The sequence below is a fragment of the Phoxinus phoxinus genome (assembly GCF_949152265.1).
Source record: "Phoxinus phoxinus genome assembly, chromosome: 19".
NCBI classification, from domain to species: domain Eukaryota; kingdom Metazoa; phylum Chordata; class Actinopteri; order Cypriniformes; family Leuciscidae; genus Phoxinus; species Phoxinus phoxinus.
The window spans coordinates 24,450,717-24,471,835 of NC_136894.1; the positions used below are offsets into that span (position 1 = coordinate 24,450,717).

The 21,119-nt window shown below is 37.6% G+C and overlaps 1 protein-coding gene across 5 annotated transcripts in view; it reads right to left on the reverse strand.

Moving 5' to 3' along the window:
* LOC306987169 (uncharacterized protein) overlaps positions 1 to 21,119 on the reverse strand; it is a 41,843-nt gene continuing 20,724 nt past the window's right edge. The window contains exons 2-7 of one of the 5 annotated variants that reach the window (XR_013795112.1): positions 20,729 to 20,757; positions 20,194 to 20,239; positions 15,396 to 15,466; positions 10,986 to 11,026; positions 5,008 to 5,150; positions 1 to 567 (exon numbers count right to left, since the gene is read on the reverse strand). Coding sequence is in view for 2 of the 5 variants with exons in the window: in XM_079591239.1 (XP_079447365.1) it covers positions 458 to 567; positions 10,986 to 11,026; positions 15,401 to 15,466; positions 20,194 to 20,239 (263 nt within the window). In the remaining 3 variants the exon portion in view is untranslated. The remainder of the gene's footprint in view (positions 568 to 5,007; positions 5,151 to 10,985; positions 11,027 to 15,395; positions 15,467 to 20,193; positions 20,240 to 20,728; positions 20,758 to 21,119) is intronic. The other 4 variants (XR_013795110.1, XR_013795111.1, XM_079591239.1 and 1 more) reach the window with 4 other exon arrangements.

The window sequence follows — 21,119 nt, forward strand, 5'->3', positions numbered from 1 at the left end:
GAGCTTAAGTTTTTTTTAAACAAATTAAATTTAGCAAAAGTGACTAAAGACATTTGTAAAATGACAAAAAAAAGGCTGTTCTTTTAAACTTTCTATTTATCGAAGAATACTGGGAGAAAATGTATTGTATCGATGTATTGTATGTTTCCACAAAAATATTAAGCAGCATAACTGTTTTCAACATTGATAATAATAAATGTTTCATGAGCACCAAATGACACTGAAGACTGGAGTAATGATGCTGAAAATCCAGCTTTGCCATCAGAAATTACATTTTAAAATATATTAAAATAGAAAACAGTTATTTTAAATCGTAATAATATTCTCAATATTGCTTTTTACTGTATTTTTGATCAAATAAATGCAGCCTTGGCGAGTATAAGAGACAAACATGATTAAATCTTACCGACCCCAAACTTTTGAATGTTATTAATAATAACAACACTTCATTACCGTCCTACGTACCTTTGTCAGATTTGCCGAAAGAAAAAAGTAAATGAATCGACCTCACAAAGACGGTTTCTTCTCCGAATCGAGTGACGTCTCTGGATGTCCTGAGGCTGTGACCTGTGGCAAACAGAAGCAAGGTTTAACATATTAAACTCATTTGAACCCTCAGGAATTTACAGCAAGTGCCTAATTAACACTGAAATTAAGGCATCTCTGCTTCAGCCCCATAAAAGAGTGCGCAGTTTTTTCCCGGCCCCCTGGTGGCAGACACCGAACACGACGCTTGAACCGAATGAACCCAAAGACAGATATGCACTGCCAGCAAACTGTCTCTGCCCTCTCTCTCTGGCTGCCCTCCTTTTCTGCCAAGCTACAAACACAGAGGCATCGGTGTGAACGCCAGCGACATATATCTATAAATGTGCGAGGCATATCATAAACCGCCTGGCCTTTGTGCGGTAGATCATACGACATAGGCGGCGCGTTGCGGGTCTAAGATGTATAGAAAGCACGTAGTCCCAGAAAACTGCAAACGCTGCTCTCTCTTCCTCTGTCTGTCTCGGTCTCGTAGTGCCCCAGTTTTAAGGCTCTTTCCAGAGAAGAGTGGAGGGGGAAACGGCAGACAAAAAGGCAGATTTGGAAAGGCATGCAGGGAAAAAACAACAGTTTGCAGGGTTATAAGGCAACGTCAAACGTTTAAAAAGCCGAACATAGAAGTCGAAACAGCACTGCTTCTTCTTCTTCTGCAGTCTTTTTCTCACTATTCCTGCTCGTCCCAACCTAATTTATGGCTAAACGCGCTCACGGACATGCACGGTGCACCTCGTATGTTATACACTTAAAGAGTTGTCACGAAATCCGCTATAGTGTCTCCCTAGCGCAATCCGACGTTCGCTTCCTTAGAGCCATACGATAAACTAGTTTCCTCCATCCCTGTTTGACTTCTATCTCCCCACGGTCCCCCCGCGCTCTCCTCTCTTCTTCTTCTTCTCTCTCCTAGGGTGGCGTTGATGCTGTGACACTCGTGGCGATCATGAGATAGGTGCGCTTTGAGCAGCCCACCATTATCTGATGCCGTCCCCTCTTCTCTTCCCTTTCTCTCCGTTTCTCCCTCCCTTCCTCTCACTACTCCTTCCTCCCGCCCGACAGAAACCATGTCTAATCCCCCCAGCATCATAAATCAGTGTCACCTAAACACTAACGCACCCAACCAGCGTGTGCCGTGGACGTTCAGACCTAGTGCTGCTCCCTGTCGTCACTGTCCCTGCCTCCGCGTCTCGCTCCGCTTCCTCTAACCAACACCCCCCCCCCCTTTCTTCTCCTACTCTCCTGCGTTTTGGCCATAGAATATCTGCCGTTCTCTCTCTCTTTCTCCCCCCCACAGCAATGTCTGGCACTCGAACGCAAGAACAGTCATAACACCTTGTGATTGATCTCAAGGCTTGGAAGGGTGTCTTTGTGTGTGAAATGGAACAGATGAGACAATATGGGATAGATTGGGAGATAAAGATCATTTGGGAGATGCAGAGAAAGAGAGATTCCTCTCCCAGACAACAAAAGCTCTGAGGTGATTACCCTGCAGTAATAAAAAGTGTCACCAGCCATCATGCTGCATTATACTAAACTCCTTCCTTTGACAGAAAGATCTGATCTAATGACAGGTTGGAATAACTCATTTAAGGCTGTTTGAGGAAACTGTGCATACATGTTAGGTTACACATTTCAATTCAGACTGTATGTAATATGGTACATTTATACGAGCTAGTAAGTTACATAATAATCCTATAGCCTACTTAGTTTTTAATAATATACACTGGGGGCCGATAATCTGAGATCACACTAGACATATGGGATTTAAGTCTGGAAATAAGAAGGACATTTATTTTTTATTATTTTAAAACAATAATGATGATGATTAAATAAAAATTAAGTAATTACCTACTTAAAAAGATTGTGTATATTTCTAGGTCATTAAGCAAAAAAAAAAAAAATTTCAACATCGATCATGTGACTCCTTTGTACAGCATATTTGTCTTTTTATTATGTATAATAATAATAGTAAAAATGACTAAAATGAAACAATAAAAGTCTCAAATTAAAAGGAAGGAAAAATAATAATATTTAAAACAACAACAATAATAATAACAACAACAAAAAACAATAAAATGTCAAATTAAAAGAAAGTGAAAATGAGAAGGGAAATTAATAAAAATAATAACTTGTTTTTTGCAATCACTTTTTAATGCAATCACTTTTTATATTCTTACATATGAAGCACTTTCAGCACGTTTATCTATGATATACTTTTAGGAGCAAATTAAATTAATTGTTCTATGTAAAATTATTATTATTTTACGAGATTGTAACGCGATGGCTGTAATAAAACTCATAACGACGACGGAGAATCCATAAGATCAGTCTTTAATGACAAACACTGCAGAAATGCAACCACTACCATAAACAATACAGGACAAAGAACTAGGGAAAACTCAGGGCTTGAATAGGTAATGATTAACGTAACTTAGGAACATGTGCAAACCATGGAAACAAACTACCATAGGGAACACAGGTAAAACAGGAACAGAATACAGAGAAAACAAAACCAAAACAGAACTACACGTGACTTTACACCCCCCCCCTCTCAGAAGGCGCGTCCTCGTGCCGTAACAGTCCAACTGATGCAAAGCAGGCAAAGGATAGGGAGCCAGGGACGATGACAGAGTAAAATATTGCGATGATATCCTATGGCGGGGTCAAGGGAGGAGGAGCCATGGTATAGCCCTCCTTGACAAAGCCATGGGGAAAACGGAAGGAGGCGGAGCTGATAAGAGAGAGCAGATGGACCAAAATGACACAGCAAGCATCGGAGGCCGCGACGGAGCTGTAGTGATGACCCCCAAGGTGGAACCAGGGTATTGGAGGGCTGAGGTGGAGCCGGAGCAACTGAGGGCCAAGGTGTAGCCAAAAGGGAGGGCGGAGCCAGACAGAGCTGTAGGGGTTGAGAGACAGAGAGCACCAAACGGCTCGCAAGTCCGTGGCGCAGGTGAGGTGACACCTGACCGAGGTGGAGCTGGAGGATCTAGGGAGCACAGTGGAGGTGTAATTTCGATGGTTCCAGGTGGAGCAGATGGATGGAGGAGTGGAGGCTCATCTGGAAGGAGCTGGGTGATGGAAAGATCCACACCACATAGGGGAGGTTGAGGAGGAGGCTGACGGGAGGCAGCAGAGATGGGGTTGACAGACTGGCTGATATTGAAAGAGGAGGCAGGAGAGGGAGGCTGGGTGGGAACTCCGGAGACTACGAGCTGGACTGAACCAGCGGGAACAGGAGACAAAGGGAAACATCCTCTTCCAAATCATCAAATAAAGGCCAGTGGCAGCCTACCTTCAGTGGCTGGAGTGTGGGCAGGGCTCCAATCCATACCCTCGAACTCCACTAGCAGTCTCTCGGCGGCGCACAGAGTTGCCGACTTACACACCTGGCAGACGTTATTCGAGACTTAGGCTCCAGGACGATGTATGACTCAGTATTTGTAGTAGGCTCCGGCTCATTCATTGCGGCAGGCTCAATTCCTCCGTCTGCGGTGAGCTCTGGTATCGTATTTATGCAACGGGATGGTGGCTGGCTGTTTTCTGGGTCGCAGGCTGTAAGGAGCTAGCCTGGCTAACGCCAGACCCAATTCTCGTTGAGACTTGGGTCTGGGAACCACATGTTCATTTTCTCGTATTTGAGGCGTGGTTTACGAATGCGCCGGCGCCGTTTATTGGGTGCTAAGAATGTCTATCAAATGCGCATAGCCAATCGTTTCCATTATACCAGATGACGTATGTAGAGAAATGGTTTAACGCCAAACGCTGCTCTTTTTTCTAAATAAAATTGCGATCTAAACTACTTAGAACAATATCTAAGGCTGCATCAAAAGGTAGCTTCGCGTCTGCTGCCATGTTGACTCCATAGATATAAACAAACTGCTTAGTTGTGTCGAAAAGATGTCGTCATCGTCTTGCTGCTCCCTCCCCGTTCTGTGATTGGTTCCCTAAACGAGGCGAAAATCAGGTCCATGGTTTCCAGACTGCCTTTCAGCGAGAATAAAATCGCGCTGCGCAAAGGCAGTCTGGGGAAACCCAGGCTAGTAAGGAGCCCAAATACTCCAGCATTTTCCTCATTTCAGGGAGGAGGACGAGGCGCGCTGCTGGTGAGTCCATATTTTAATTGTACTCAGTTTGAGGGTCCTGTATTGTGTAACGCAGTGGCTGTAATAAAGCACACGACGACGGAAAATCCAAAAAAACAGTCTTCAATGACAAACACTCAGGAAATACCTGAGAAATACAAACACTCTACCATAAAGAATACAGGACAAAGAACTAAGGAAAACTCAGGGCTTAAAAAGACAGGTAATGATGAGGAACTTAGGAACATGTGCAAACTCAATGAATTTCCATGAAAACAAACTAGCAAAAGGAACACAGGTAAAACAGGAACAGAACACAGGGAACCCGTAACCAAAAGAGAACTACACGTGACAGATATAGTATATGAATAGATAATAATACCTTGAGAAAGCTATACGTTGATTCCGACTCATCTCAAGGGAAAATATGCTCAGCTGGTAGGCTATAGGATTCCCTGAAGTACGTGAGGCAGCCATCTTTGTTTCATGGACACTAAGTTCCAAAAACACCTGGCAGCAGAAAATCTACAGCAATATAAATGAAATACTTGTGATTTATATGTTACTTGGTCAATTTTTACTTGGGCAATTTTGCCATAACACACACTAAGTTTCCATTCACAGATTTTTTTTGTGCATTTTTTTTTTTTGCCTATTTTTTGGCGCATATCGCATTTAAAAAAATGCTGAATGAAAACAATTCAATGATGCGCATAAATTCAAAAAATGCACATAAAAACGTATGCACTCAATTGAGGCGTTACATTTTTTTATCCGATAAGAAGACGTGCGCATAAACTACGATGGATATACATTTACTGAATAATACCTTGATGCGCAACAAAAAATGCACATGACTTAACCTCAACAGAGGATGTGATTGGATAACTGGCTTAACCAGCGGACCAACTTAGAATGGAAAAATAGCTAATGGCGTCAATAGAGAAAGATGCTGTTTGTACCCAGATGGTGTAGTTACGACATCTACCAGTAGGGGTTAACTAAGTAATGCTAACCAGTCAATTCATCACCACTGGTTTCATCTTAAATACACAACAATAATCTCCAAGGATCTGAATACCAACAGCCTGTGTACAATACATATTCATGATCCACATTGTGAATTCACAAAACACACACTGATGAGGGAGCCGAGTAAACAAACAAACAAACAAAGAAGTAATACAACCAATCATGATATTGAAAAGGGAAACAAATAATTAGACGGATTAATCAAAAGATAACGAGCCAAAACACCAGAGACAGACAAAGTGTTTGGGGAAAATCAAGTGAGCAAGAATCAGGTGATTAGGACAGAAAGCATGATGCACTTTTAAAAATGGATGGGGATCAAGGTGATGCTTTCAAAATTGTAATGCATTAGCTTGCATTTTGATGCAAGATATTTCGGAAAAAAACCTCCCTTGAGACACCTGTTCTAGCATGCCATCAAATGAATGCATCAAGATCTATGGTGCATTTGTTTACGCCACTCAAATAATTCTCATTATATGATCAAACATTTGAAAAATCTGGAATTTTCCATCCAATAATAGTTAGGCTTTTATTTTGTGCAGGTTTTTTTATGTGCACAGGACCGTTTCTTTGTTCTCGAGTCAGTCTCGACCCAGTCTCTCCTGAGTGCAATTCCTCTGTTTCTCGTAATGTGGAGCTGAACGTCTTGGTGTGTGTTTATGTGTCTGGAAAAGAACAACGACAGGCACAGATTGCTGATATGTGCTCTTTTTATCTCTTAGAGGAGAAGGGCAACGCAATGCGGATCCTGGCAGACCGTGTGAGCGGCCAGACAGTCAGCGGGACAGAGAGGAGGGGGAGACTGTTCTCATTCAGAAGAGTGCTGGAGAGATGATTGAGGGGCTAATTGCAAACACACACTGACCACACAACTTAAAACCAATCCTAATATCCTGCTATTATTATAATGTATGTGCTTGAGAAGAAAAGAACAGCAGTTTGCACCTGAATTCACACTAAAGTGAGCTAATCTGAAGATTATGGGTAATGGAAAATGGATAATGAAGTGCTGCCTGGTTTTGTCTAAAATACTTTCAGTATTGAGGAAAAATGAGAAGAATGAGAGCCACAGCAGTGCTAATTCTCTATTTTTTGAACCATAAATACCTGTGCGAATGGAGTCATTTTTCCAATGACAAAATACTTTCTCCTGTTTATATTTAGTCAGCTATTGTGTGCTTTTCTACAATACAGCTTGTGATCAAATAAAAAAGTGAGATGCTTTACCAACATTTATCCACAAATTTTTCTCCATTGAAAAGATTTGAACATATCAATTGCTATATTATATTGTATTATTGTCCTTCATTTTTTCAGAAATATAAATAATGATATAAAAATTCTGGGCTAATTAAAATGTTTTATTAAAACACTTAATTAAGGGGTTTGTGTGGCAAGCAGGACGAGGACGAGGGCCGTGAGAACGGGGCAAGCCCGGTGGCGTAAGTGATAATATACTGGCTCTTCCGAGCTTTATAATGGGAGTGAATGGTACCATGTTTTTTGTTTTGTTTTTAAGCCCCAAAAATTCATCCATTAAAGTAATCCATATGGGTTTGAAGGGTTAATAAAGACCTTCTGAAGCAAAGCGATGCATTTAAGTAAGAAAAATATCCATATTTATAACTTTATGAACTATAATCACTGGCTTCCGGTAACGGCCGTACACAAGTTGAGTTTCAGCTGAAGAGTGACTTCTGAACTTAAGGGCTTCAAAAACGAAGTTACTATTCACTCCCATTATTATAGTGACCGGGAGGGGACATGTTCGGTTCACTTAGTTTTGTCCTGACTACAACATATAAACTTGTGGGAACGTGATAATATGTTGTTGCCACAAGATATTAATTCATGGCCACGAAATCATTTTGTCATCAAGAGTTATGTTGAGGGAACCACACCGGTCAATACAAGATCAAGCTCTTTGAAAATGTTAATACATTTTCCAGGTTAAAGGTACTCTAAAAGTTTGGGATCAGTAAGATTTTCTTTTCAAAGAAATTAACACCTTTATTTTTGTGCACGTATATCATTTTCCAGGCATTTTGTATGCATCCAGAGGTATCCGTGGAGGCGTCCGGGACCGTTCAACTGGTCAATGATGAATTCGAGTATTTCATCCAACGAAAAAGCCCATTCAAGAATGCGCTTCAGGTGTCTTTCACTTATAACGTACCCATGTCTTAATGGCAGAGACCGCACTATATCTTAACATTCCTAATTCAAAGTAAAATGTTAGGGTGAATTCAGGTTGATTAGGACACTTTTGCCATTGAGCTGAGTGGGGAAAAGTGTCCTATTCAACCTGAATTATTTCATCAGTTATCTACATCTCCGACTGCTGTTTACCGTATTGACCGGTGTGGTTCCCTCAACATAACTCGTGGCAACGAGAAATAGATGTCGTTCTCTCAAAATATGAAGTCGTGGCCACGAGAAAATTATATCGTTCCCTCAACATATGATCTCGAGGGCACGACTTTACATCGCGTGGCCACGACATAATGATGTCGTTACCTCAACAAAATGATCTTGTGGCCACGATTTATTATCATGTTCCCCCGAATTAATATCTTGTGGCAACAACATATCACGTTCCCACGAGTTTATATGTTGTGGCCACGACAAAACTAAGTGAACCGAACATGTCCCCTCCCGGTCACAATACATTATAAAGCTTGAAAGAGTCAGGAGGATATTTTTTAGGATATTTAAAAAACGTAAGTTTTTTTAATGCCGATTATTTTAATCTAGTTAATTTTTTATCGATTGACAGCACTAATAAAAATAAATAAAAAAGAAACATGATTCAGTTATATTCATGTTTATTTTTATCGAAAATTATGAATTATGTATTTATTCATGTTGATATCTGCGCAATTTATTTTGCATTTAGACTGCCTCTGCCATCCAGCACCCCCATAACCCCACGCCCACCAGATGGCATTTCAAACATTGATTATTAATATATTTTTGCTGACATTAATACAATTAAATGTATTATTTAGCAGTTGAATGTGTTCTATTTTAATTCTCCTTCAATTTCACATTCAAATGATCCATCCTGTTTGTTTCAGGAATCAAACTGGCATTTAAAAGGCTTTCTCAATTCAATTCTTAATGTTGAACATTTATGCATTTGTGCATTCCCTGGGAATTGAAACCAATACTTAGTGTTTCTAGCAACACCATCCTCTATACTGTTTGAGCTACAGGTTAAACAACCCTATTAGGTACACAAAACACATTTGACCTCTTGTATATTTTCTGTTATCTCCACCGTGTTGTTTTTAATTAGGAATTTACTAGACTTCATGGATTTGTTGGAGCCCTCTTGTGGATGGGGGCATTTGGGCACTCACCCAAACTGTCCATATGGGAGATAGGGGTGACTAACAGCATGTTAATGAGCGCAACAAACACTGAAACTACAAAAACAACAACAATGAAAGAGCTGTGCGGATTCACACCATATGTTGCAGTTCAATTTTAAGGCAAAAACGATTGAAATGCTTGTCTATATGCGTCTGATGGTCATTCATACTCACCTCGACGTAATGGTGACACCGCAGGGAAAGCTAGAAGGTTGTACAGTTAACTCCAGGCTGATTATGATGCAAAACCATACAACCAACTACCTCAGCCTGCAGCGCACTGACTCGTGGTTCGAGTTCTACACACTCTCACAGTCAGGTGTCAATATATTTCATGCATAATGTCTTCCCCTACTGGACAACTGATGTAAAGCAACACATCATCCACTTTTGAAAAATTACATTACTGTAATGTACAAGTAGGCCAACTCCCCAAAGATTTGTGATGATTTTTGCTCATTCAGAGCAAAAAAATCCAACATAAATACTTCTACAAAAAAAACAAAAAAAAACATTAAAATGTAAATCAATAAGTGAGCAAATAAAACAAATATTTGATAGAAGGTTCTTTCGAATGTCTGATTGACTTGTAGGATTAATTCACCTAAAGTTGAAACTTCGGTCATTATTTACTCACCATAATGATCCAAACCCACCATCCGAACTCGTAAGACTTTTTTATTCGTCTTCGAAACACAAATGAAAATATTTCTAATGAAACCGGAGTGATTTCTGTCCCTCCATTGAAAGTCCACACAACCAAAACTTAGATAGTTTGAAAAGTTCATAAAGACATCGTAAAGAGTAAACCATATTTTGTTTAGTCCAAATCTTCTGAAGGTGGTAAAGGAATGGTACGGAAACTCAAATGTACTTTGTTGACGTGTAACAAACTAATGAGGTTTCTTATTGTGTGTCAAAGTACGACTGAACTCTAAATATGTTCGCTATTAATGTTTATATTCGAAAGAAAGCCTAAATCAAACCTTTTCAAACATATAGAGTCATTGTGTCTATTCAGAAGACTTGGATTAAACCTTTCAATTTACTTTACAATCTCTGTATGGCCTTTTTGAAAGAACTTTTAATGGAGGGACAGAAATCTCTTCGGTTTCATTAAAAATATCTTCACTACAGGTTTGGAACAACATGAGGGTCAGTAGGTTGATGACAGGATTTTCAACTACCCCTTTAAGGAGTGCACTATAGGAATGTATCCTTTTCTTATGCCCAAACATACACATCTTTATTCTTTTCATAGCGGCCACAGCCTTGAAGTCTGCGAAAACCTACATTTCATTCTACCGTGTTTTTGTGAACATGGAGCGTTATGTCGAGGGACGTGATTGATTTCTCGACTATTATTTATTACTAATTTAATCATAATGGTGTTTTCACAATTCAAATTCTTGCATTCATTCCATGTGTGCGATGAATCCTTGAATGAAGCTGAGAGCAAATCAAACTATGTAGATAAAATATCTTCTAAGAGAAGGAACTGGTATTTAAAATACAATTCAAGAGACTGACATGAAGCTTTTCATGGAGAATAAAATTATTAATCAGGATGGATCAAGCCATCCAATAGTGCTGTTGTTCAAAGTCTTTCTTATTGCAGTACCGAAAACAACTGAAAAGAAAGTCAGATTTGGGGCGTTTGAAGTACTTGGAAATTGCACATGCTTTGGCGAGGTTAAATCAATCAATTTCATATGCAGTTCAAACAAGATAAAGGCCCTTCATCTGTTTCATTTTGAACTTTTGTCTGAAATCTTGGAAAATGAATCCAGCCTGTGGATAAGTCTATATTTGCTTATCTCTAGAATGAAGAATCTCTTATTTGTAACCACAAAAGCTAGTTTATCTGCAAACAATTACCAGAAACTTGGCACCAGCTTTGAATTAAGTTATAGTTCACCCAAAAAATACTAAAAAGTCATTGTTTACTCACCCGCATGTGGTTCCAAACCCTTGGAATTAGTGACATTCATTCTGCGCAAAACAAAAGGAGAAATGTTTTGTTTTACATACAATTATTATGAATGAGGATGAAAAAAATTGCATAAAAGCACCACTTAATCATAGATGTAAAATACACGTGTTAACTGGAATATAGTGCACAAGTCGTACATCACTTCAATGAAAATCTTAAAATCCCCCCAGAAGTAGTAAGTTGCAACGGTCTCGTTCTGTTTTGGTTTCGTTTTAATTTGGTTCCCGTTTGCCAGTGTTCCCCGTCATTATTAGGGTGAGTCTTAATCAGCTCCCTAGTTCAGTAGTCAGGGCACATCAGGGAGTCAGCCATTTTAAAAATCATTCCAGTGCACGAAACATTAGTTTCCTAAAAAGTCCCACAATTCACTGTGAAAATTAGAGAGCCTCGATGCTTACTATGTTCCCTTAACGGAAGTTCTGAAGCCTAAGCCAACTCACTACACATAATGACACGCACGATAGATGTTAAGTTTGTTCAGCACAAACATATATCGCTATACAGTTAATAAACATTCTGGCTGAAATGTTGCACGTATATGTAATAAGCAAGAATTTATTATAATGTACTTTAAATGACATTAATCTATGTCAGAAAGATATCAGTTCTGCTGTTGTTCATAAGTACCAGTAGTGATGTTGTACAATGAGAATGTTGCGTCATAGAAATAGAATCATCAGTGTCCCAATGTATAGTGAGCCAGGGTCCTTACTGGTCATACCAGTGCCCAAATTCCTGTACATGATATATTGATTCACGAGTCACGACCTAGGAAGCTTGGGAGCTGATTGAGACGCACCTTCAGTATCCTTGTTTGCGGATTCCACACCTGTTAGTTGTTACCTTAAATGATTACTCCCTGTGTTTATAAGCCCTAGGTTTTCTCAAGCCTTGTCCACACTAATATGTTTTTGTTTGAAAACACATATTTTTTTCCCAGAGCTTTTTGAAAACGCTTACCCAAGTGGATACATTTAAAAATGGCGTTTTTGCGTTGTAGTGTGGACTGTGAAAACAGAGGTATTTAAAAACGATGATGCATGTTTAGTCATGTGACGCATATTGAACCAATAGATATTTATGTTTATACCGCTATTGTGCCTATTATGTGCTATTCACTTTCACACTGTTGCTCAAGATATGTTACTTTGCACACTCTTCATATCGCAGTCCTGCAAAGATAACAGAAAATGTACTCGTAATTGCGGTTCTGCGGCAAAACATGAGAGCGGTTGCGTTTTAGACCAAACATATAATGGTGATTGAGTGCGACCTGGACTCATCAGTGAATGGTGAGATATTTTGCTAAATAAAATTATCCTGCCACAAGAATAGCATGAGAAATGTATGATGTCTGCCATCTGCAGTGCTGGGTATTTACAAATTGTAGTCAGTTACTGATTCTAAATGATATGACAAAAATTGTAGTTCGTAATGTAATCTAGATTACTCTTTTTAGGTAATGTATTGACTATTTTTTTAATTACTTTTGACCCAACTCGTTTATCACATTGATTTGATAATCTTGTACCATATTGATATAAAAATATAAAGAGAAAGAGAAGTATTTCATTCTTTGTTATCAACAACATGAAGTGCATTAAATATTTCATTACATCAGGGTTTCCCAGACTGGGAATAATAATTCTAATCATTTTTCATGTTTTCGTCAGGAGCTGATTAGATAGACAATGTTGAGAAAACGCTTGTTAAAAGTTAAATGATTTCTGTAAATCCTGTGATCAAATGCATTATAGGTCTCAATTTTCAGTGGTAGTCATGTGACTAGTCACATGGTCTGTGTGTGCAATCCCACAAACCTGGAAGAGCTTCTGAATGTATATAAGTATTAAATATAACAAAGTAGAATCACTGAATTATGAATAATTGACTGCCTTTGTGAGAATAACATGCAATCATGTAATTCAAAGAAAAATATTTGTAAAATATTTTACATTTTAATCTAAATACAAGTACTTCATTTTTGGAATCCGATTCCGTCATCCAGATTACATGTAATCCGTTACTACCCAGCACTCTCCATCTGTATCATCTCAGTGAGCTTTTATGAGGGTTTATGCATGCACAGTAAGGTGAATTTAGCATTTTCTAACATTTCAGTGTGAATGAGAAACTTCTGGAAAAACGCTAGTGTAGACGGAGAGCGTTTTGAAACGAAAACGCTGTTTTCAAATGTATCCGAATAAAGGTAGACTGAAATAACTCATTCTGAGTTGCGTGTGTTATACATGTTACACAAGTGAGCCGTTTCATGTGCAAAACGTTCTTTTGTTTCTTCTCAATGAAAGTTGATCTGGTTCACAAAACAAGACTGAATGATTTGCGAATCATGTGAATCAATGTGAATAAATGATGTGGATCAAACTGATGCGTTTCTTGAGTTCAAATCACTCATGATCTGTTTCGCATCAGTTAACAGCTCACTACAGGGGAATATTATCAGATTATTGCGATTTTTGAGTGAACCGTTCTTTTAACATGAAGCGGTTAACAGTCACACTGTTCCCAGACAACTGCAGACACATATGTTGGACAGCTCGGTTCCTCTGACAATGACAGAGATCTCCAGGGTGAGACGTGAATGTGGTCCAAACATTAACTGAGCGGTCTATTCAGGTCCTTTCTCATTCTCTGTCCTTTTCACAGCCAAACGCATTCATTTTCCAGACGCAAACTAAACAAAAAAACTTGACAGTTGATAGCCTATCAACTGTCAACATAGTTGGCCTATGGATTTGTGCCTTCTGCTCATAATTTTGCTGTTGGTCACTTATGTGGTTTCATATCCTTTAAGACTTTTGTCCTTCTCTCTTTCTGGCTCGGCTCCACCCTATCTTCCTCCCTCTTTCTTTTTCTTTCTCTCACTGCCACATTCACAGTCCAATCACGTGCGAATGCGGCACGGTGGTGCCAGTGCCAGCTTTTTGCCAACCTGAATGTGTGTGTGTGTGTGTGTGTGTGTGTGTGTGTGTGTGTGTGTGTGTGTGTGTGTGTGTGTGTATGTGTGTGTGTGTGTGTGTGTGTGTGTGTTTGCCAGCACGAATCACAGGGACATAAGGTCAAACACACTTGTCATGATCTTAATTATCAGACCACAAAGCGATGAAGCTGCCACAAATCTTTAGGAGTTTTAAAGTGTTTTCAGTTTTAAATTTCAAAATGTTGATTTAAAAAAGATCAGATTTAGTTCGAATTTTTGATAAAGTGGCATTGAGAAGGATTATTTTTGATTTTGTATGAAAAAATTCCAAGTTTATCACATACATTTAAGTTCAATTTAGGGCCGGTTAACAAAAGTCTTTCTCATTCCCTCCATCTCGCTCTATTTTATCTCTTTCTTTTCATTTTCGTTTTTTTTAAATCACTCTTTATCTACTCTCCAACCTCATCCAAACCCCTCTTTCTCCCCGAAAGCCTGAGTGTTTGTCTGCCGATACCTTATTCAAAATGCCAGGGAATGGCAAGTTGCTATGGGAACTCGCTGCTTGGCAACTTGCTGGCTTGGCGATGTGCCCATCGGTTGCCAGGGCAGTGTTGTCAGTGGCAGCAAAGTGCCGTGCCAGCTGTGTGCGACTGGATGTGTATCTATAATGTGTTCATTTTGTTTGAGTCTATACCTGTAAATTATATGTTCATGAGTCATGAGTAAATATGGATTTAATGATGGCTATGAGATTAAAAATGATGCAGAAAAATGTATTCATAAAATCCATAACTAGGCGAGAACACCGCATCGAAAGTGGAAGTGCTCTACGTCTTTATACAGCATGTGATGAATCTCGCAAAATCACGTAAAAAAAGATGTCCAGTTCATATTTAAAACCGCAATACACAGAAAAAATAAGAATGAATTTTTTTCCAAATAGAAATGTAAGGATAGTAAGATTTTCTTGCACAACATTATTTCGATAAAAAATAATGTAAAAAAACACTCTCTCATCATGTAGGTGGAAAAAAAACTGCCATTGTTAAGAATTTATACACCATTTTAGTATTTGTGGTACAGTCTATACTTTATGCAAATTTTTGTACTGCAGCACAGTATTAAGAATAAAAATAAAGTTTTTTTGTTGTTGGTTTTTTTACTCAAACATCCAAATTTTGGGAGAAGGATGGCTTAATTTAATGAAAATATGAACAAAAATTAGGCTTCGTTTTCTTTATGCAAAACATAACTTTCCCCCCTCTGATTTTGTGATGAAATATGTCCATATATGTCCAAACATTTAAATCATTAGTTCTAAACATCAAAGAAACGTTTGAAAATCCCTTCAGTCACAATGTATGACAGAGAGAGATCAAGATATAAAAGCAAAGAAAGAGAAAGATGGTCATTTTCATCATTACCGTACATGCTGAAATTCCTTCTGTCATTCCAGTCTTGGAGAAACATCCTAAACTGCCGTTCCAAAGCATTCCTGCCATCAGAAAAGACATTAAATATTGATGAATATCTGTATGGAAAGATTTACAGGATAGATCTATCTATCTATCTATCTATCTATCTATCTATCTGTTCATCAACTGTGGACATTCTATGCAGCAGGATTCACTTGTTAGATGCTATTATCAGGTAACATTTTCCATTGTATAAGTGCTCCTCAACTAATGTAGAGAGGCATAATCGGCAAGCAGAAATTTGAATGGAGGTCCACATGTTGATGAAAAGGTCTTTAGGTTAAGAGTGTACTTATATTGAATGAATAAAAACGTCTATATGTCACACAAATACTATACATTCTTAAGGCCCATTCACACCAAGGACGATAATTATAAAGATAACTATATTAGCATCCACACCAGCGGATGATATCATTCTGTTTATTCTAATCACATGCTTGTCTATCGCTTTAAATGCTTGAGCTCGTTACAGCAGGATGGATTCTGATTGGCTGTTTTTATTGTTCATCAGCTGGATAAAATCGTTCTGAAAGTGATTCTAAAGATATTGTTTCTCTTTTCCGTCATCGTTATAGTTGTGGTGTGTACTCTGCTATTCTTTAATTTTGAGAACGATTTTTAGAACAATATCTTTATTGTTATCGTTATAGTTATCATCCTTGGAGTGAATGGGTCTTTACACTGAACAATATAAGCCAATAAAGACTAGAAATGGTAGGAAAGAATGCAGATGACAACTATTATCAATACAAAAAAATTCATTAAGCCTCAGAAAAATACCAAATGAATATCTGCAATTCAATTCTAGCTATGAAGTACATTTCTCAACGCATTCAGAATGCGTTTAAAGCAGCTTTACAAAGAATAGCACCACAGTGAGCAAGCCAAAGGTGACAGTGACAAGGATAAACTCTTTAAGCTGTTCCAGATGTATGTAGAGAAAAGGCAATGTACAGAAGAGGAATTTGAAGTGTTTTTCATACAATTTCTACCTTGAAAATATTCTAAACTCCTCACAGCACTATTGAAACGAGTGATGTGATGTGTTGAAAGGTCATGACCAGTTTTTACATATAAAAGTATTTTTTATTAAATTCCTGTGAAAGAATTAGGCTAGATAATATAATGCATTATACCTATTATAACTGAATCTTTAAACTTAATAATAATTAATTACATTTATATAGCGCTTTTTTCGGCACTCAAAGCTCTTTACATAGAAGGGGGAATCTCCTCAACCACCACCAATGTGCAGCATCCACCTGGATGATGCGACGGCAGCCATATTGCGCCAGAACTTGAATAGTCTTTTAATTTAACAGATTGAACATGTTCTCCATTCAATTATTTGAGCCTCAAGTAATTACATCATGGTACTAAATACCATATACCATGCTATTTAGATGGTACTCAAAGTACTTCAACATATCTGTCATTTAATCCATTTAAAGACTATATACTGTACACTGTAAAAACAAAGTGTGACTATTATAATTGCATCTATCAACCTGAATATTATATTCATTTATTTAGTGAATTGATGTTGAACAAAAATAATATATATTTATTTATTTATTTATTTTGTGTGATTATTTTCCCATTTGGTTTTTCTGAGATGCGCTGCAAAAACTCCAATCTATTTCTATAATACTCACAAATGACACACACACAAAAACGTCCTTTTAATAACGCTGATCATTTTTCTTATAAAAGAGGCTCTTCAGAGGTTATCAAGGGACTGCAGCTTTAATTTTGTCATCAGTCAAGTCCTCCTCAAATCGTTCCTTCAGGACAGTGATCAATATGGCATCTGTGCCTCCAGTCTACATCCTTACAGTCTGATGGAGGGATCTGGTGAAAGTGTGTGTTTTCAAACCCTTTAAACTTCTAAATAGTGCTGATTTTTTTAGTGGAAAAGGTATGTTTAAAGATGAAAAATCTTTCATGATTTTTTTTGTGACATGCACTAAAGAAGTGAGTGGTTTATGGCGTGTGAGTCTGAGTGTGTGTTGGCAGTGGTCTGAGCAGTCTGTGTGTCCTTGTGTTTGCACAATGCGGCAGAGGGCGGAGAACTAAATCAATAAGAAACAAATGAATTCAGATCAATATTGAGTCGAGTGATGGATAAAAGGGGATGAAGGAGAGAAAGACTGACAGAGGGAAAAAGAAAAAGAAAGACGGGGAAACACTCAAATAGCCTCTCAGACAAACTAATGCACTTGAACCTTCAGACTACACTGTAAAAAATTATATGATCAATAAGTTATGACAACATGTGTTTTTACATTGCTTTAACTCATCACAATAAGTTAAGCTATTCTTTTATAAGTTATTCAAAATTCAACTAATTCAACTAACTCTATAAGTTGCAAGATTCAACTAATTCAGTTTAATGTAATTTAAGTTGAAATTACTTAATCAAAGTTGATTGTACTTAAAAAATTAAGGCAGTAGGTGCTTTGCAAGTTTGCTTTACAAATATTTATGGGCTGAAATATTTCATATAAATGACTACCTAAATGTTTAATTTTAGTAATACTATAATACTCCAAAGGTAGGTCAAGGAGATGGCAAGATCTGTGCTGGTTATTCTCTTTATTTCTCTATATCTCACCCAAGAACTCACCATGGAAACCATATTTTTCATAAAATATCCTAACTACAGTTATCATTAGTGCTGTAAAGCATATTCATAAAAAAAAAAAATGTAAAAGTACTTTGGCAGTACCATGGGATCATATGATAATATCATGGTAATTTGATATAACAGTGCTGAATTTTCACTATTTTCCTATTCATATTCAAATACTATGGCATTTAGGGTGTTCACACTTGTAGATTGGTTCTCTTGGTTCCTTTGGTCCAGAACAAATAATGAATATTATACATTTAGTCCTGGTTTGCCTAACTTTTATAATAAGGTCATTTTTAAGACCTAACCTAAACATACAAATAAAATAAAAAACAACAGTGCTGTGTGCTGGGCTAAATGAGCTTCTTATATATGCGTATGGTATTTTTACCAGCTGAGAACTCGTGAAGAGCTTATAAAATGTGTAAAGGCGTCAAAACAGCACTATTAATTTCTCCGTTACACTTAAATGAAGATCTGATGCAAGGAGACTGTATATCTGATGCCTGTACCAAACTGTAATGGGCAAAATAACTACTATGATGAGTAAAAACATGTATGCTTGATTTTAGGGTCGCATCTTGTGACATCGCACCTTCTTTAAATTGAACCAAACATGCCAAGTGTGAACACACCCTTAGGTAGAAATTCAACAAATACCATGGTAAATATACATTTCAAAATATGGTGTTTCCAATGGTACGGCTACAAAAGTAATTTTATTGAATTTCCTGTTTGATGACAGTGGTGGCCAAGTCACTGTTTTAGTGACTTGTTTTAGTGTTTTTCTTAATTTGATCAAAGTTGAAAACAGCTTTGCTGCATAATACTTTTGAAAACTGTGATACATTTTTTCAAGACTCTACAATGAATAGAAAGTTCAAAGAACAGCATCTATTTGAAAAATAAATTCTTTGTAACAATGTAAAAATGTCACTTTTGATTAATTTAATATGTCTGAATAAAGGTATTAACGTTTGAACAGTAGGATCCAAGAAAACAAAACAGCAAATGATCTTAAATGATCTATACTTTAACATATGCTGATCCTTTTAAAACCACAAAGCCCGAATCCATATATGCCTCGCTCACTTCCTCTTTTACACCCATCACTTAGCAAAACCACCTCACATCTGTTTGAAATCACCACAGACTCTTAAATATGATTTCAGCCTTGTTCATGTCATCACACAGTCAGCCATATAACACATATAGGTCTCAGTTTAACTCCACAAGTCACTTTCTGATACAATTCCATTGAGGTATTGTTCACAGCTAAATGCTCTATATTTTCCTATGAACTTGGATGGAGGGAATGAGTGGATCGCTTCATAAGCCTGGTCACATTTTTATATATTTATTTGCTTGCTGCATTAAGTGGTACAGGAAAATGTGTATGTATGTGTGTGTGTGTGTGTGTGTGTGTGTGTGTGTGTGTGTGTGTGTGTGTGTGTGTGTGTGTGTGTGTGTAAGAGGACATTAAAGGAGGAGGACAGAAATGCATGAAGGGATGGAAATCTATAGTAATTGAACTATTCTGCAATCAACATTCAGTTAAACGAGTGACTCATGCAGCGAAGGGTGAAAGAGAGAGAGAACAATGCAGGACGAAGAGAGAGACAAGAATAAAGGCAAGTATAGTGACAGCAGATTCAGTAGCAGCCTGCGTTTTTAAATGTCTTAGAGCCTTGAACCTGAAACTTAATTATACTTACTCTTAATTAATTTCTTAGTCTGTGCGTCTTATTTCTGTGGCATTTTCAGGCTTTTGTGTATTAAAGAGATAGTCCACCCCTACTATCCCTTTAAGACAGCTGTACTGTTTAATTGTGTGGTATACACTTTTCTTGATCTATTATAGTGGGCAAGCCAATTACAATGCAGTGTACACTTGACCTTGACACCTAACTCGTATTATCAAGGTGATAATGCAGTGCATAACAACACATGACTATATAATAAACATGTTTACATCATACAATATTCACTTCAACCATCACAACATCTCTCATTATACAGCCACTAATACTATAGTTGTCCACAGAGTAGACAGATCAAATGAATAGATAAAGTATTCATTAAAAATACCATGCACTTTTAAACTTTACTTACGTTCTTATGTAACTGGCATTTCTTACAGTAGAATAAGAACAGTGATCTGAAAAGAAAATAAGGAGAGAAAATAAAGTGTGATATAAAGATCTGACTCATGCATCAATTCAAGGTCTATGAAATCTACATTCAAGACATTCAGCCACAAATCTCAAACCAATTGAATTTAATGTAATAACGAGATTGTGAAATTCAATCAGTAGCATCCCAATACAGTATCCTGAATCTAAATTCAAATGCATTAGGAATAACTAACCTATGCACACACTGTAAAAAAATATTATATGGACGATGGATGGATTGGATGGATGGATGAATATGTTTTTTGGGTTAAAAGCTGTGTCTTGTCTCCAATGCTTGAATTGAATTTCTATGAGTGTCCCAGAGCTCTCTTGAGGGTCTGTTTAGCCACTCAGATCAATACGGCTTCAGAGACTGTTTGCACAAAATGAGTGTGAAAAATGTGTTGTGTAAAGATGGATTGTTAAAGGGATAGTTCAGCCAAAAATGGAAAATTCTGTCATCATTTACTTACCCTCAGGTTGTTCCAAACCTTTCTTTTTTCTGCAAAACACAAAAGAACATAATTAGAAAAAAATGTCTCAGTGTTGTTGGTTTGGAACCCAATGTTCTTTAAAATATCTTCTTTTGTGTTCCACAGAATACAGAAACTCATACAAGTTTGGAACGACATTAGTGTGAGTATTTTAATTTTTGCCTAAACAATCCCTTTAACAAATTACAATTGTGGATTACAGTAACAAAAAGTGCTAATGAAATGACCACAACTGAACGCCAGATCCCCTTCACACTGTAACACGAAACTGGCCAATCAAATCATAAGAGACAGATGTGCTGCCCAATTACTGTAGCCCTTTGAGAATGAGAGCTACAAATCAGACACGACCAACAGTACCAGGCACTCT